At 44.4% G+C, this 16,216-nt stretch overlaps 1 protein-coding gene and 1 non-coding gene across 3 annotated transcripts in view; both read left to right on the forward strand.

The window, feature by feature from the left end:
* The window catches only part of Arhgef28 (Rho guanine nucleotide exchange factor 28), a 307,219-nt gene that overhangs the window by 147,428 nt on the left and 143,575 nt on the right, over positions 1–16,216 (forward strand). For both annotated transcript variants that reach the window (XM_029468326.2, XM_021180313.3), the window contains exon 7: positions 5,386–5,452. In XM_029468326.2, the coding sequence (XP_029324186.1) occupies positions 5,386–5,452 (67 nt within the window). The remainder of the gene's footprint in view (positions 1–5,385; positions 5,453–16,216) is intronic.
* LOC115029133 (small nucleolar RNA SNORA48) lies at positions 14,631–14,773 on the forward strand. Its single transcript, XR_003834704.1, has one exon. It is a non-coding gene; the product is annotated as a small nucleolar RNA SNORA48 (small nucleolar RNA).

The following is a 16,216-nucleotide window of genomic DNA, read 5'->3' on the forward strand; positions in this document are numbered from 1 at the left end:
CCTTTTTGCCACGGTCATGATATGAGATTGGAATGCTACTACGGCATGCCTATCTCAGAACTAAAGCACACCATCACTCTTAGTAGTTCATAAACTCTCAACAAACATAACGAATATTTACATTTTTCATTTTTCTTAAGCAAACTTGTTTTGAATGAAACTGGTCCAGACTAGTGCCCAGTGCTCGGTGACCCTCAGACTCACTGTCTAGACCCTGTGTCCGCCTGTGTGTCAAGCATCTGCTTAGGAAGACACAGTTTTCCTTGGCTGTACAGCCTTTCAAACAGATTCAAACACCAACCCAGAGAAACAGAAACCACAGTCTATCATAGCCTTTGGCTTCTATGCTTACATTACATAATTAAACTACAAATACAACTAAAATATTTATATGTGAAGTAGATATTCTCAGCATATCCCGTGTGGAATTTTATTGAATTGGAGTGAAACTTATTCTTCAGAGTCCGATCTGACTCCCATTGAGTTGTAGGAAATTTTGTGTGAAATTTTCTGACATGTAGCATTGTATTTAGTATATACAAGTGAGGGCTTAGCTTCAATTTATTTTCATTTCTCACTTCATTTTAGTTTTTATTGAATGATACTAAAGCCTCCAGCCATTCATGTTGCTTCTCATAGAAGTACCAAATGGTGACGAGTCCCTCCCAGGCAGATGCTGGGGCACATATTCTCAAGAGGAGTCTGTCCCCAGCAATCCCAGGGATAGAGCCAGGCAGTGTGCATGGCCCCAGGAGAGCTGTGCAGAGAGCAGCGTGTCACACAGTGACTAAACTAGAAAGAATAAGACAAGCTCTGTGTGCACAAACACACCATGCATCTGTATCCTCACAGAATCCTCCAGCTGGATTTGTTGATATGGCACACACTTGAGATACTGACTTTGGGATGAATAAAATGAGATGTCATTATCATGTATTATAGGGGGCTCTACAGTAATCATAGCAAGAGAGCTGAGTGACCACTTTCTGAAGTTTTCATTTCATGAAAAAAATAGAAGCAGTTAAGAGCTAGGTGTGGTAGCTCACCTATTGTAATTGTACTGCTTGGGAAGATACGGCAGGAGGATTGCCATGAATTTGAGGTCATCCTGTGTCTTAATAAATAAGCAAACAAAAATAATCAATTACAATGAAATGACCTTTTGGTCCAAAATGCCCTTACTTTATTTATCCTTCTTGCCTTGAGGATGTGGCTGGGTGGTAAACAGGGAGACCAGAAGGTCAGCATCCCTTTTGACATCAAAAGTCATTCACTCCAACTGACTTGACAAATGATTCTGTGTGTTCTTAAATTTAAAATTGGCCATGCTATAACATACATGATTATGTCATAAGTATAAACAAGAGGTGGACTATTATTTTAAAAAACATTATTTTTACTTTCTGTGTATGCATGTTTTGCCTGTGTGTATGTGTGTGTGTGTGTACTGTATATGTGCCTGGTACCCACAGAATCAGAAGGCAGTATTGGATTTCCTGGAGCTAGACTTCCGGGTCGTTCTGAGTTGCCAGGTGGTTTCTGGGAACTGAGCTCTAGTCATCTGCAGTAGCAGCAAGTAGTAGCTTTTAACCACTGAGTTATGTTTCTAGCCCCAAGGAAACAAATCTTATCTGCAATGTCTGTACTACACTTAGATAACTGTGGACAATAAGAATTAATGAGATTATGTATAGATTGTGCATACAGTGTATTCATGCTAAACTGGGAGTGCTGACTTATAACCCTGTAACTCCAGTACTCCAGGGGCGAAGACAGGAAGATTACATGTTTTAGGCCAGCATGGGCTACATACATAATCAGATCCTGTTTCATATCACAAGAAGGAGAGAGAGGGAGGAGGGAGAGGGAAGAAAAAGAACTCACGCTTTATTGGCTCTGTACTGAAATCTGTTTTTGTGTGACCATGGTCTGAGCAGCTTCCCTCTGCACATGGAAACACAGCCACACCCTGTCCCCTCAAGGAGACATGTTCATTCTAGGTGGTCTGGGCATGTCTCAGTCACCTACAGCTCTCTCGAAGTTAATCATGAAGCCTTGTCACGTCCTGAGCTTGTCTCTCAGCACCTTCAGAAGCCACACTTGGTCAGAGCTGTTACTGTTTCATATTTTCACTCAGTCATAGAGTTGATGATGATAATACCATGACAATGTGTAATAAAGACTTGTCTTAGATACTGTTCTATTGCTGGAAAGAGACAACATGACCAAGGCAACTTATGAAAGAAAGCATTTAATTGGGGGCTTGCTTATAGTTTCGGAGAGTGAGCCCATGGCCATCATTGTGGGGAGCATAGCTCTGGAACAGTAGCTAAGAGCTTACATCTGATTCACAAGCATGAGGCAGAGCGAGTGAGAGAAAGAGACAGAATGGGGAGGACAGAGAGATGGAGACAGAGACAGAGTCAGAGAAACAGAGAGACATAGAGACACAAGGTCAGAGAAAGAGACAGACTGAACCTGGCTATCTAAGGTATGTCACTGGAGATGACATTCCAACAAGGTCACACCTCCTAATCCTTCCCAAACAGTTCTACAACTAGGGACCAAGATTTCAAACATATGAACATATGGGGTGATTCTCATTCAAACCACTACAATATTAAAAGTCAAATTGTTGCTAAGTATCCAAACTATAGTCACAAATGTTCAGAAATTTGTGTTGTCAAAGTGGCTCTGCAGGTAACAGCACTGAATGCTGCCAAGCCTGATGACTTAGCTCCATCCCCAGGACACACACAGTAGAAGAATCACCTCCTGCAGTTTGTTCTCTGTTCCACACACATCGGAGCACACACACGCCCCACACATAACACACACACATACACAAACAAGCAAACAAACATAACTTAGTGAAGAATTTAAAAAGTACTTCTTTATATGTATGTGTGTGTATATAAATCTAATTATATGCATATTTGTTTAATTTGTTGCATATGTTGGGACTTGAACTCAGAGCCTTTTATATATGCAGCCTGATCTGCCATAGGCAAGAACTTGCCTATACATTTAATGTTTTAAAAACTACCTCCTTTTCACAAGGCCTCTTTGTATTTATTAGTATACTGGTAAATTTGGGTCTAGATCCTCGATATAATGAACACATCAAGTAGGAAATTTAAGTTTTAAAATTTGTAATCCAAAATATACACCAAAATAAAAGCTTGGCTTTTTATATATCTCATTTATAAGAAAAAAAGTTAAGTGTTTTGCTTTATGTTTAACCAGAAACTAGTGTTGTCTGATACCCTTTTCTCACACAGGCTTGGTAACTCTCTTCAGTGAAAGACAGGGGTTCAAGGTCAAGGCTGTCCCTGGGTCAGCATGTGGCAGATGGTTACCTTGGGTCTTGATCTTGTATGGTGACCCCTCCTCTATATCCACTCCTCATGCTAGGTGCCCCCTTGTTCCAGTTTGCTTTCTGATGCTGTGGTAAATACCACAACTAAAATCAACTTGGGAAGAACTGGTTTATTTGGCTAACACTTCCACATCTCAGCCTATTGTTAGGGAACATCAGGACAAGAACTCAAGGCAACATCTTGGAGGCAGGAACTATGGAGAAATGCTGCTAACTAGCTGGCTCACTGGCTTGCTCTCCACTTTCTCTCTTTCTTGAAAAATAATAGATGTTTATATTATTTGTTTGTTTCATGTGTATGAATGTTTCAAGTGCGTTTGGGCATATCTACTATGGGCATGCCTGATACCTGCAAAGGTCAGATGAGGTCATTAGAGTCTTTGGAACTGGAGTTATGGGTGATTGTGCATGCAGGTTCTGGGAACTGAACCCAGGTCCTCATAACTGATGAGCCATCTAACCTGATTCAGTTAGCTTCTTTATATAGCCCAACCTACCTGCCTAGGGATGGTGTTGCCCACTGTGGGCTGGGCCTTCCCATATCAATCATCAATCAGGAGTCTCTTGTAGACATGGCCATAGGCCAATCTGATTAAGACAATTCTTCAACTAAGATGCCCTCTTCCCAGGTGACTCTAGGCTGCATCAAGTTAATAATAAAATTTAACTAAGTCACACTTCCTTAATAGTACCCACTGTAGACTTGGCCTAGTCCTTTCCTAATATGTGGAGCCCAGAAGAGGGAAAAAATGCTTCTTATAGAGGGCACTGACAGGGGTAACCCAGAGTGGGTGCCTAGACACACAGTGCCCACTGCCCCTTTGTAGTGTTGTATATTATATTAGATACATATTCTGAGATAGTCAGTAAATGAGGCATTCTGTACTGGCTGGTTTTGTGTGCCAACTTGACATAGCTGGAGTTATTACAGAAATAGGAGTCTCACTTGAAGAAATGCTTCCAAGACATCCAGTTGTAAGGCATTTTCTCAACCAGTGATCAAGGGCAGGAGGGCCCATTGTGAGTGGTGCCATCCTTGGGCTGGTAGTCCTGGGTTCTATAAGAAAGCAAGCTGAGCAAACCAGGAGAAGCAAGCCAGTAAGGAACATCCCTCCATTGCCTCTGCATCAGCTCCTGCTTCCTGACCTGCTTGAGTTCCAGTTCTGACTTCCTTTGGTGATGAACAGCAATGTGGGAAGTGTAAGCTGAATAAACCCTTTCCTCCCCAACTTGCTTCTTGGTCATGATGTTTGTGCAGGAATAGAAACCCTGACTAAGACACATTCCTTTACTGGCCTAATAGTATGCATGGCAGGATTCAGCAACTATGTTGTGTGACTTTTCTACCCAAGGAGGCTGAAGGTTTATTGTAGAACCTAGGCTGATACCATTTTTAGCTATTTAACTGTTTAACACATTAACATATAATTCTATATTTCTTCATATTTTTATGGGCCGAGGGAATCTCAAAGGGAAATCATTATGATCATAAGAGGGAAGCTTTTTGCTGTGGCCTTAAGATGGCTCAGCAACTTGGATCTAGACAGGGACAGCCTGTGCTGGCCTGCATACTTTTTCAACCTACAGTCACTTTGGACATGCCTTGACTGTGGTCCTGCCTCCTCATCTGGTCCTCTCATATTATGTGTGTATGATGTGAGATATAGAATACTCTAGAAGGGCAGGTGCACACACACTCAGCTCTCTCTTTTTGTCTCAAGATCCTGTCTGCGTTGGTTCAGACGTGGCACTTCTGAGAAACTTGAGATTATAAACTGCAGGATAAAGTGAGGGTTTGTGGCAGGGTTTTGCCCCTGACCAGCTCCTTCTGTCCTCCTGGGACACTGGATGTGAGTTCTTCTCTCGGGCCTTATCTCCCCTCCCCACCAACCCCACATGCTTCCTTGCCATCTCCCCAGCTCTAAGATCTGTGATGCTTTTGCCTTTCTTCTACATACCTGGAGCCCAAAATGGTTTTCAACAATTTTCTCCACTTTATCTTGTAGGCTCTTGAGCAAGAAGCCAAGCCCGAGAGAGCAACCATGCCCTCTGGAGCTGCAGTAACTGAAGAAGGTATGCCTACTCCTGGCCCATGTAGGGAACCCAGAAAAGGTAGGGTTACTAACCAGTCTGTTGTGTGCAACAAAGAACATAGCAGGAAATAAATGGTGTAGAGGTGAGATCTGGGGTTGTGGGGTATACACACAGTGCCTGATTTTGTTTGGTTCTTACTCAGCCAGCATTTACATGATAGCATTTGCTAGCCCTGGACCAGGTCCTTGTGGTCCTTGTTTAAGCACAGCTTTTACTGGTCTCTCCCAAATGTCCCTGGTTTCCTCCTTCCAAAGTTAGCTTTGTTCGTGCTTGGAGACAAGCCTCTGCTCAGGCAAGCTTTGTAGAACTCCTCCCCTGGGCTTGGATAGTGGGTCTTCAGGAGGATGCTTCCAAAGGCACGAAAGTGTCTTTGTTGTCTCGAGGAGTGGACAGGACTGCTATCGTTTAGAGATGAGGTGTGATGTGCCAGGGGAGTTGGCCAGAGTTCTGAATGATCCTGAAAACCTTGGTCCTACCGAGCTTGAATGCAGTTCTGCCAATGGTAGGGGTTCCCACTGAGAGGTGTTCTTTATAATACAATATTATTATTCTACTCCGCACGAGGCATGAGGAGTCACTCATCCATGCCTTTCCAGAGCTCTTGGCTTGCCAGCAGGAACGCCGCCGTTTGCTCCTAATCTACTCAGCATGGCTGGGAGTGTTTTTCAGCAGGGGAGGCGTGTTATAAAAGTCTTACTGTAGTTCACACATTTTTTCCCTATACAAATAATTCCAATAGTAAGTCGAATACTAAACATGATTTTAATTGTAGGAAGCATTCTTACTTAGCTTTTTGCATATTATTGTGCTCCTCGTGTGAAATAGAGTTAAATGCAGAATTCCCTCTAAGTTCAGGCTCTACACCAATCCAATCATCATGTACACAGAGAACCACTGGGTTCTTTGTTTTTGTAGTATTGGGGCAGGGTGCAGAGTAGGGAGATCAGTCCTTCTTGGCCGAGGCCTTCCTCATGGCTGCTAGCACATACTTCAGCTCCTACTACTTCCTCTTGGTGTGGATGTGCGTGCCCACCTTCTCCTTGATGAACGTGAGCATGCTTCTCCTTAGACACCTTGAGTAGCAGCTCCATAGTGCACTGATAAGCCCATACGCCTCAAGTCTCCTTCCAAACTGATGTGCTTGGTGAGGTGTCTGCCTCAGCTTGCTGGTGTTCTTCATCCACATGTGGCCCTTGTTGAGGCACAGGGCCATGAAGTAATGCAGGGCCATGGCTGTTGCTTTCTGGTGACACAGGCAAACACTGTTAATGTTGATGTACAAATGATCTTATTATCAGTTTCCCATTGCTACATATTTTAGCTAGGGTATTATATTGACATCTTTATTTTGAAATTATATGTAGATATAAATAAATATTCATTATGTCTGTGGGCTAGAATTAATTATATATTTGATTTTGGGATGATGGTGGGACTTCATGGAGTATCAGAGAATGGGATGGGATGCCAGTCTGATGGGGCTGAGATGCTGGAGTCAGGAACAGTCGTGGCCAAATCCTTATTTCTCTGCCACGAGTGTTAACAGCTGGTTAGTGCTTTGATTCTGCATTTAATTAGCAGCACAGGGTAGTCGCATTCCAAGTATTTGACAGCTAGTGTAAAATCAGGTCCTTTGCCTCTGTGTTGGCTGAAAAGAAGCCTTGGAGAACGAGCATTTATGAAGAGTCACTGGGGTCTGTGTATCATCCACACACACTACACCTGCTCCTGGGTTAAGCCTGAGCAACTAGGCTTCCTGTCCCTGCTGCTTCCTGGGGCTGGAGTGGGAGCAGGAATTACCTTGGCTGTGTTCTGTGACCACTGTTGCTCTGCCTGCCCAAGGAGGTAGTCTATGTAATGTTATGTTTTTCTCTTTGAAGATATTTGTAAGAAACGTCTTTCTGGTCTTGTGTCAGGAATGCTGGCTTCCCCTAAGCACTTGGCCCGTTCTTTACTGCTGTAACTGTAGCTGATCAGGTTTCTTACTTGGCTGGTAGACATATTTGGAGGAAGGTTTCTGACCTGCCGGTTCTGAGTGCTCACTACATTTTTATATCACCTCTATTTCTTACGATCCACCCCTTTTAAAAGTCAACTTCTGAAGTTTTATAGGGATTATCTCACCTCATGCGTCTTTCTTCACTTATTGTTCACCTTCAAAACTAATTGAGAACAAAAATGAAGTCTAAATAAACACAACATTTTGGAGTTCTTGAGCCGAGGGGGCTGGACAGAAAAAACAAGCTCTCCGCGCAGAGTATGGCAAGTGCACCATTTGCTTCAAGCATGTTGTAGCCCGTGACAGTGGCAGAATCCAGGCAGGCTGCATGGAAGATGCCCCCGGAGGTGGAATCTAAGGGAGAGAAGGGAATTCCAGATAGTGGAGACGAATGGGAGAGAATATAGATCATTTTCCCATCTGCACACTCATGTGTGGTAGTAGAAATACCAGGAATACAGGCTTAAGGGAAGCCAGATCTGCAGGGACTTTAGAAGAGCCCGGAGGGAGCTTGTGGGGGGAGCTTTTCCCTGAGAATTCTGGGAGCTGCCCAAAGGAAGCCGGGGGACTGGTCAGAGGACTTCAGAAGGGCTATGACTTGACGAGGGGTGAGGTAGGGTTAGATGAATGTTGTCTAGGGCAAAGAGGGGCTAAAAGGGTATTGTCTAGGGTGAGGTGGGAATAGATGAGTGTTGGGGGGGGGGAGAGACGAGTGTTGTGGGAAGGAAAGACAGGCCTTCTGTGCCTGGGGTGTGTTTCTGGGTGGGCTAGAAGACAGGACTTATGACACACAATGTACTCAATTTAGACAGGATAAGTTTGATGGGCCCATGGGACAGCCAAGTGAACAGGACTAAAGGCACCCAACCCAAAGAGTTTGGCAAGAACCCCAAGTCTGCTAGATCCACATAACCAACAGGCAAATTTTGTAGACCTTCAGGCAATGTGTTCAAGGAATGTTAGGAGCTGTTTGCACCTTCCAGCAGAGGGCAGTGTTTGACTAACGTGAAGGTACTCGGGTTCCTCTCCAGACTACCAAGACTCAACTGGAAGAAAAGGCATCCCCGAGATAAAAATGTCCCCTTTTTATTTCTTCCTAATGCTAAACTAAACTTCCCTTTGTGCATCAGAGATTAGACAGAGTGTGCCTCTCTCCTCCTGCTGTGATAGTGATTCAGGGTGGAAACTTTAAGCTGGTGTCTGTATCTGTCACAGAGTAAAGAACTATAATAACTTTAGCCTGGAATGAAATTTGCTGTCTTTGTGCGTGTGATAAATGATTTTATTATTACTATTGTGAGCCAATTATGGTTTTATAATTTCATGATTGTTATTGTGCCTGAAGAATAATTGGGAAGTTATTCTGAACAAATGAAATGGCCCTGTCTAGTCACTGTTCTATGGCTGGGAAGAGACACCATAACCAAGCAACTCTCATAGAAGAAAGCATGAAACTGGGAGCTTGCCAGAGGTTTAGTCCATGAGGGTGTGGAGCATGGTGGCACCCATGGTGCTGGAGCAGTATCTGAGAGCTACATCCTGATCTGTGGGACGTGGAGGAGAGGGAAGGGAGAGAGGGAAGGAGGGAGGAAGAGAGGGACAGAGATTAACAATCTGGGCCTGGCTTTGAACACCACACCACACCCCCCTTCCTCCAAGAAGACCACACCATCCAATCCTTCTAATCCTTTCAAAGAGTTCCACTCCCTGGTGAGCAAGCATTCAAATATGCGAACCTACCTATGGGAGCCATTCTCACTCAAACCATCACAGCCCCAAGATCATTGAAAAAGAAATAAGCTTCATTTTCTCACTTGCCTTCTTAGTCTTAGTCAGTCTTTTACCCTTAGGGTTTTCCTTTTTCTGACCTTGAACTTGTTATGTAGCCAAGAATGACTTTAAATGGCTTAGCCTCCACCCTTCACCTCCCAAGCACCGAGATTACAGGCATGCACTACCACCATGCCTGCTTTATACCCTAGGACTTTCTGAAGAGCAATGCCCTGACCTAGGCTTGGAAGATGCTCGAAAAAATACGACTTCTTTCACCAATAGTACCTAGAAAACGCTCTGCATGAAACCTTCGAGACCCATGTGCATTTGACCCGTCACAGGTTCTAGTGAGTCAGGAATCAGGAACTTGTGTAGCCTTGTTCAACTCAGCTGATCAATGAAAGGTCCTTAGGAAGTGCTCCGAGGAAGGTATTCTGGAGAGTGATGCTGTTCTGCATCTCTCATCTCTTCTGACCCTTCCTCACAGGCCTCATTGTTTTTTCCATTGTCACCTGGCTTCTCCTCACCTACCAGCACACGGTCTATCTGCAAGTGGTCTAGGGAGGCGTCTTTGAACCTACTCATGGTCACTTTGTACACGGGAAGCCGTCTGTACCTCCTAACACCCTGTCAAAAATCCCTTTATCTTCTTGGGCTTTTGAGACGCAGGCCTTCCCTTATATGAGGCGTGGATTATACACACTAGTGGTCATGGGGAAGGGAAATTTCTGAGTGTTAAGTTGACTTTTCTCCGTGATTAGTAGCTCAACAGAGATTTGCCTAAAGTAGCACATCTTGTCTAGGCAGTCAGAATTCAGTCAGCCATCTATCATTTTCCCCCTTGCATTGCGATATCCCGACCACTCCCATGAAGAGAATCTATTTATTGCTCATTCACACTGCTGGTCTAGAATCTTCTCTGGTGTTTGTGTGATGGAAAAAGTGTAACATCAGGATCATTGCCTGGAAATGGTAATCTCAAGCATTTGTCACTGGGAGAGTGTGACTTACATGCTCAGACTCGTCTGGCTGCCAGGCAGCAAGCAGACAGCTCAGAACCCAGCTCTGCCATGAACTGGCTTTTCAGCATTATGAAAGCTACTCAGCCCTGTTTGCCTTTCTGGCGATGGCGCAGGAGGGTGGAGGGAAGTGAAGGCGGCGCACCTTGCTTGGTATCTCCTATAGTCCTGCCTAGGGCCTACCTGATGTCTGGTTCTAAGTGTAGGTTAAGTAGCTGCAGCCTATAGCAAAGTGTAGGTGGTGGTATAAGTATATATTATGGAGACCAGGATATGCCATGTGTGTCGCAGTGACTGGAAGTGAGTGGATTCTTGCTTGAGTGTTGTTCATGGAGTTTGTGGAGAAACAGTGGACTGGTCTCCATACCTGAGTGTTTCTAGTAAGTCAGTGTTAGTAGCGCAAGAGCGTTGTTATCCATACAGAGTTCTCTCCCTAAGATGTTTTATTTTAAATATTGTAACATGGGGCTTTTTAGAATGGCTGCATGTGGTTCAAGTGTATCAAGATGTGAGTCCTTTAAGACAGGGCAGCTGGGAGATAAGATGCTGGGGGATGAGGGTGTCTGTCACCAAGGAAGCTGTTTTCTGGGATGACGACTCAGTCGAAGATACAACACCTCCCCCCCCTAGTTTGGAGTGTTTAAGGCCTGATGAGTGCCATTTGCTAAGAAGCTGGGGACGCTGAAGAGTGGTGCACCTTTAGTCCCTGGACTTGGGAGGGGAGGCAGGGAGATCTTTGTGGGTTTGAGGCCAGCCTGGCCTACAGAGTCAGGGCTATAAAGAGAAATCATGTCCCGAAAAACTAAAAAGAAAAAAGAAGAAAAAAAGAAAAGAAAAAGGAAGAGGAAAGAAGAATGGAAAGGTGGAGGGGGAGGAGGAAGAGAAGGGGAAGGAGTGGGAGGAGGGGGAGAGTGGAAATATGGTTACTGAAGGCTGAGAAGGTGGGAGGCTGGGGAGAGGATGGCGGTATTATGGGGAATTTGGATGACAAGTGCCAACATCCTGACATGTGAAAGGAACACACTGTTCCATAGCACAGCCGGGTGACTGTAGTTTATAACACCTTAGATATTTTAAGAACTATAGCAGAGGCATTTATAGGCTCTGAAATCTAAGGCATGGTGGAAATGCAAATTTCTCTGATACACTGTTTACATGTAAATACATAGAAGCCTGTATCAATGAAGATAATTTGTTAGTTCCTTGAGGGTTTCATACAACTTGTTTTGATCATATTCATCCCACCTCCCCAAGTCTTCTCAGATTTAACCCCTTCCTACCCTTTCAACTTTGTGTCCTATTTTTAATCCTTCAAGACTAATTGGCCTTGCCAAATACAATTATTCTTGGATTTGTGGTCTTCCACTGGAGTGTGGTCAACTAACCAGCAACTATATTCTTAAAAATCTCTGTGTGTGTGTGTGTGTGTGTGTGTGTGTGTGTCTGCCTGCCTGCCTGCCTGCCTGTCTATGTCTGTCTCTCCCAGCCCAGCACCTAACAACTGCTAATAGCTCCACAGTTAGGAATTGGATTGTGTGCTCAATACCCAACTCCACGCTGGGATTTTGTCTGGTGCTTGCAGTCCCAACCACTGTGAGCTTATATGCATACTGTCTTGCTTTTCCAGAAGTCAGAATGTCATTCCCCACCTCTGTCTCTTACCCTCTCTCTGCCTCTTCTTCCACAATGATCCTTAGGGCTCGGGAGGGGTGCATGTGGTATATTTACATGTTTTAAGGCTGAGTGTTCTGCAGTCTCTTAGTCCCTGCATCTTGGCCAATGGTGGATCAGGACGTTAATCATCATCTAGTGTAAATAGAAGCTCCTCATGAGAGTTTCAAGATGTATTGATCTGTGGGCATGACGACAGATGCTGGCATGGATGTAGGGAGAGGGGAGCACATATTCACTTGGGGAGGTGGTACAAACTGGTGCCACCAATATAAAAATAAGTGCGGCGATTCCTAAAATAAAGTTTAAAAATGATGAAAAGGCTGCAGGAAATATTCCTCTAAGCCATAATGTGGTTTGCCGTTACTTCTTTCATCCTACAGGGAACCCCATCTTTTTCTAGGTTTTCTTTAGAGATTTAGCTCACCACTCTGTTTTCCCTAAAAGGTTATTACTTTCACCAGCAAAGGTCCAAAGGTAAAGATAGGGTGTCAGTCTGAGTGCATGCTCACTATTAGAATAATACTAGCCTTTCCCCATACATAAATGAAAAGTCCTCTCACCTTCCATTTTATCACAGAATTGAAGGGTGGTGGTTTGAGCTGGAGGGAGTTTTACTGACCCTCTGGTGAGATCACCTTCTGTAGCTCACAGGCCAGCCACCCCCCAACCCCGTGGTTCACCTCGAATTTGTTTCCCTCTTAATTCAAAGTCTTTCTTCCAAATGGGTCGAATTAGCAGGCATGGGGCGAGTGTAAAACTTAGCTAAGGACTAATAGATTTGGAGAGCTTATTCTAAAAATGTAGCCCTGTAAATGACATTTTTATATTCTAACTAGCTTGTGTGAAAGACACATAGCCCTGCTATTTTATTTACAAGCTGTAAGCCTAGTTTGGGCAGGTTTGGAGCCATTATGACTTACATCCCAGCCATGTGTCCCTCATTACTTGCTTTTTCTCCTGGCCATGTGTTCATGGTCCATCTCCTCTCATGGAACCTCCTCCTCTCCTCTGTGTCCTTTCTCCTCCTCTGGTTTCTCCTGAGACCCCTCGCTTTATCCTCAAGTCCTGCCTTTCTCTCTCTATGGCCCAGTCACAGGCTTTAGCCTTTTATACATCAATTAATTTGGGGAGCAAGGTTTGCACAACAAAAGCTGGTGTATGTGAACAGTCTTTTCTCTTGGGGCAGCCAGATCTACCTGTACAGAACGTAGCATTTGAATGCATAGCAGCACCAGACCAACCCCAGCATAGCCCAAGAATTCATTTCTTGAAGTAGACTCTAAGTGAAGTCAGGGGACATAAAAGCAAGTCTAAACTAAATTTACATTTTGTCTATCTCTTTGAAAGATGACTTACTTCATCTTGTTTAAGTAGTAGATTAAATTAGGAAAAAAAAATATGCCCTAATTTCACTTTGAAATATAACAGCTTTTTTAAAAAAAAAAATCCTGTGGTCATTGGTGATTGGTGATTTGATTGCAACCAAAATTTGAGGCTGAGGTGCTTAACCCATGTTTGACTCTTTCACCCCTGAGAGCCTAAGGGTAGCATGTTCATGAATGTAAAAGCTCATAAGAGACACATTAAACAGAATCATCATGTGGCACATACTCAAGAGGAAAGAGGGCAATGTCTGCACACACTTTGTACAATATTTTGTATGGTAACTAAGTTTAAAATTAAAATAAAAAAAATTTCCATTCGACATTACTATCAGTTGCTCATTAATTTCTACCAGGTAAGTTTTTCTGAAGATCAAAGCATCAAATGTTTTCAAAATGATTCCAAATGTGTTCTTAAATATTTTTGGAATGCCAGTCAGTTTTGAAGCTGAACTCAGAAGTATCTTTGGGGAGGAGGGCTGTTCAAGGCGTTCATTAGCATTCAAATGTGGTGGCCTTTAAAGTTGAGCCAAGGAGGTGGCTTGGTGGATAAACCTTGTGCTTTTTAAGTGTGGGAACCAGAATTTAGATCCTTAGAACCAACATTAAAAGTGGGGCCAGTGTAGGTGCTTGCCTGTAGTCCAGCGCTTTTGAGGTAGAGACAGGGTCTCCTAGGGGCAAGCTGGCTAACAAGAGTATCTTAACAAGCATCTCTGGGTTCAGTGAGCAATCCTGACTCAGTAAACAAAGCACACAGTGACAGACACCTGTGTCAGCCTCTGCCGTATACATGCCCATGCTCTTGGGAACATATATGAACATTCACATACTTACAGCACAAATGCACATATATGCAATAGTAAAAAATAGACACTAAGCAATCATGAACTGTGTTTTTGGTTGAGTTTTAGGTGAGATGTGTTCATATCCAGAACTCATCCTTAAATCTTTGATTACTCCCCATGCTTGAGACTTTAGACATATAGGGGCTGCATTTATGCCTGCTGCCTTAAATTCTTCCATATTTCATAAATAGCCCTTTTTCGTGTGGCAGATCATCCTGTTTTACTTCACTCAAGAATAGATAATTTGAACTATCTATATTAAGAATAATTGTGTAGTTGAGGGGTTTTGTGGGTTTTTTTTTTTCATTTAATAAAACTGGAGTTGGAGGTTGTCATGAGCTGATTGACACGAGTCCTGGGGACCGACCTCAGGTCCTCTGGAAGACCATCAAGCATTTGTCACCATGGAGCCACCTCTCCATAACCCCTTAAGGAAGTATTGTAATCATTAAAAAATAAAGAAGTAGCCCCTGGCAATGGACAAAGAGAGACCTGTTGTTGTTGGTGTTCTCCTATCAGTCAGGGGCAGAGCAGATGGCAGTCCTCTGTTCATCCTAGCCTGATGCCTGACTTGGTGGCCAAAGCTGTCTTATGCCTGGGACTCATAAAAATCAAGTCAAATCAAAGCCAGGCACTACAGTACAGGAGGATGAAGAAAGAGAGCTTCGAACCACCATGCCACCCACAGACCTGCCCTCCAGTACACTCTCAGGTGGGCCATAGACACCCCTTATTACCATACCACACAGCAGGATGAGAGATGTCACCCAGGGTCCTGACGCCTGTAGCTACCACAGTGTGCAAGTATGTGGTGGTCAGATAGGAGAGAAGGAGAAGTGAGGTGGCTTGAGCATTTGAAGAGATGGAACTGGAGGCTTGAGGGTGGAGAGGAGTGGCCTGTTGAGTGGCCTGAGGCCATGGTGAGGTCCCAGCCTCAGGGGCTGCTAAGGGCCATGTCTGAACCTGTAGCTATGCAGCAACAGGGGTCCGTATCGGAAGTTCGAGTGTTCTAATAGATTGTGAACTAAGAGTGTCTCCTTCGCCACGTTAGCTGTCTGGCACTGAGAGCTAAACATTCACATTGGGCTGAGGCAGGGGCCTCCTTGTACATTTCCAGGACAGCCTGACAAATGAGTTCTTTTCTCCTGGTGGGCAGTGAGAAAACACTCATCAATACAAGGAAGCAAATGGGTCCGTAGTGAAGTGCTAGTGCAGAACATGAGAGGAAAAGAGTTAGGCTGAGCTGCACAAGTGAGAAGGATGGGGGGCACAGAGCCTGGTCTTCCCAGGCACCCTGGCGGCCAGAACTTAAATAATAAAGTACTGCTGGAACTGCAGGCGTTTGAATCAGCAGTTCAATAAATCGAGCAACTTTGCTTCTCTCTCTGCATGCAGAGGTGGCCTCCCGTCGCATGTCATCAGTTGGATGTGCTTGGGGCACCAGATGTAGGTGGGTGGAAGAGAAACATCTGTTGGTCCCCACCTTGTATGTAACAGGCAGGGGATACAATCACCTGTTCCCAAACCAATTTGGTCCCAGCCCAAAGTGTGATTTCAGAATGCATTCACTGCCCACAAGGAGGGAAGGACTCCTTTGTCAGACTGTCCTACGAGGCCCCTGCCACAGCCTCCCCATTGGATTACAAGCATCTGAAGCACACCCAAGAAGGCACTGACATATGTGTGAATTAGTGTGTTTCTAGAGGGGTTGTATGGTGAGGATAGGCATCATTAGGGGGCTGTTTTGGCATTTCTTAGGGAGGCAGAGCACACAGGCAGTGCCACCAGTTTGCCAGCTATGAGCATGACACTTCCATGCTGGTCTGTGCATGACACTTCTGTCCTGGTCTCAGGTGTGGGGCCAGTAGATAGACGAATGGGAGACTAGAAGGCTGGTGGACCCCCTGGCTCTGCTGAGAACTTTTCTCTCTCTCCTTCCTTTCTGGAGGGAGGGAGGGTCCTTGTGCTTAAACCTCAGGGCATTTAAGAGCGTTCTTGCTCACTTTTTGTTGCTTAAGCCTAGACTCTGGATCCATCTTGTAAGAAGATGT

Source organism: Mus caroli, unplaced genomic scaffold, assembly GCF_978045245.1.
Source record: "Mus caroli unplaced genomic scaffold, Mus_caroli_1 scaffold_15, whole genome shotgun sequence".
In the NCBI taxonomy this organism is placed as follows: Eukaryota; Metazoa; Chordata; class Mammalia; order Rodentia; family Muridae; genus Mus; species Mus caroli.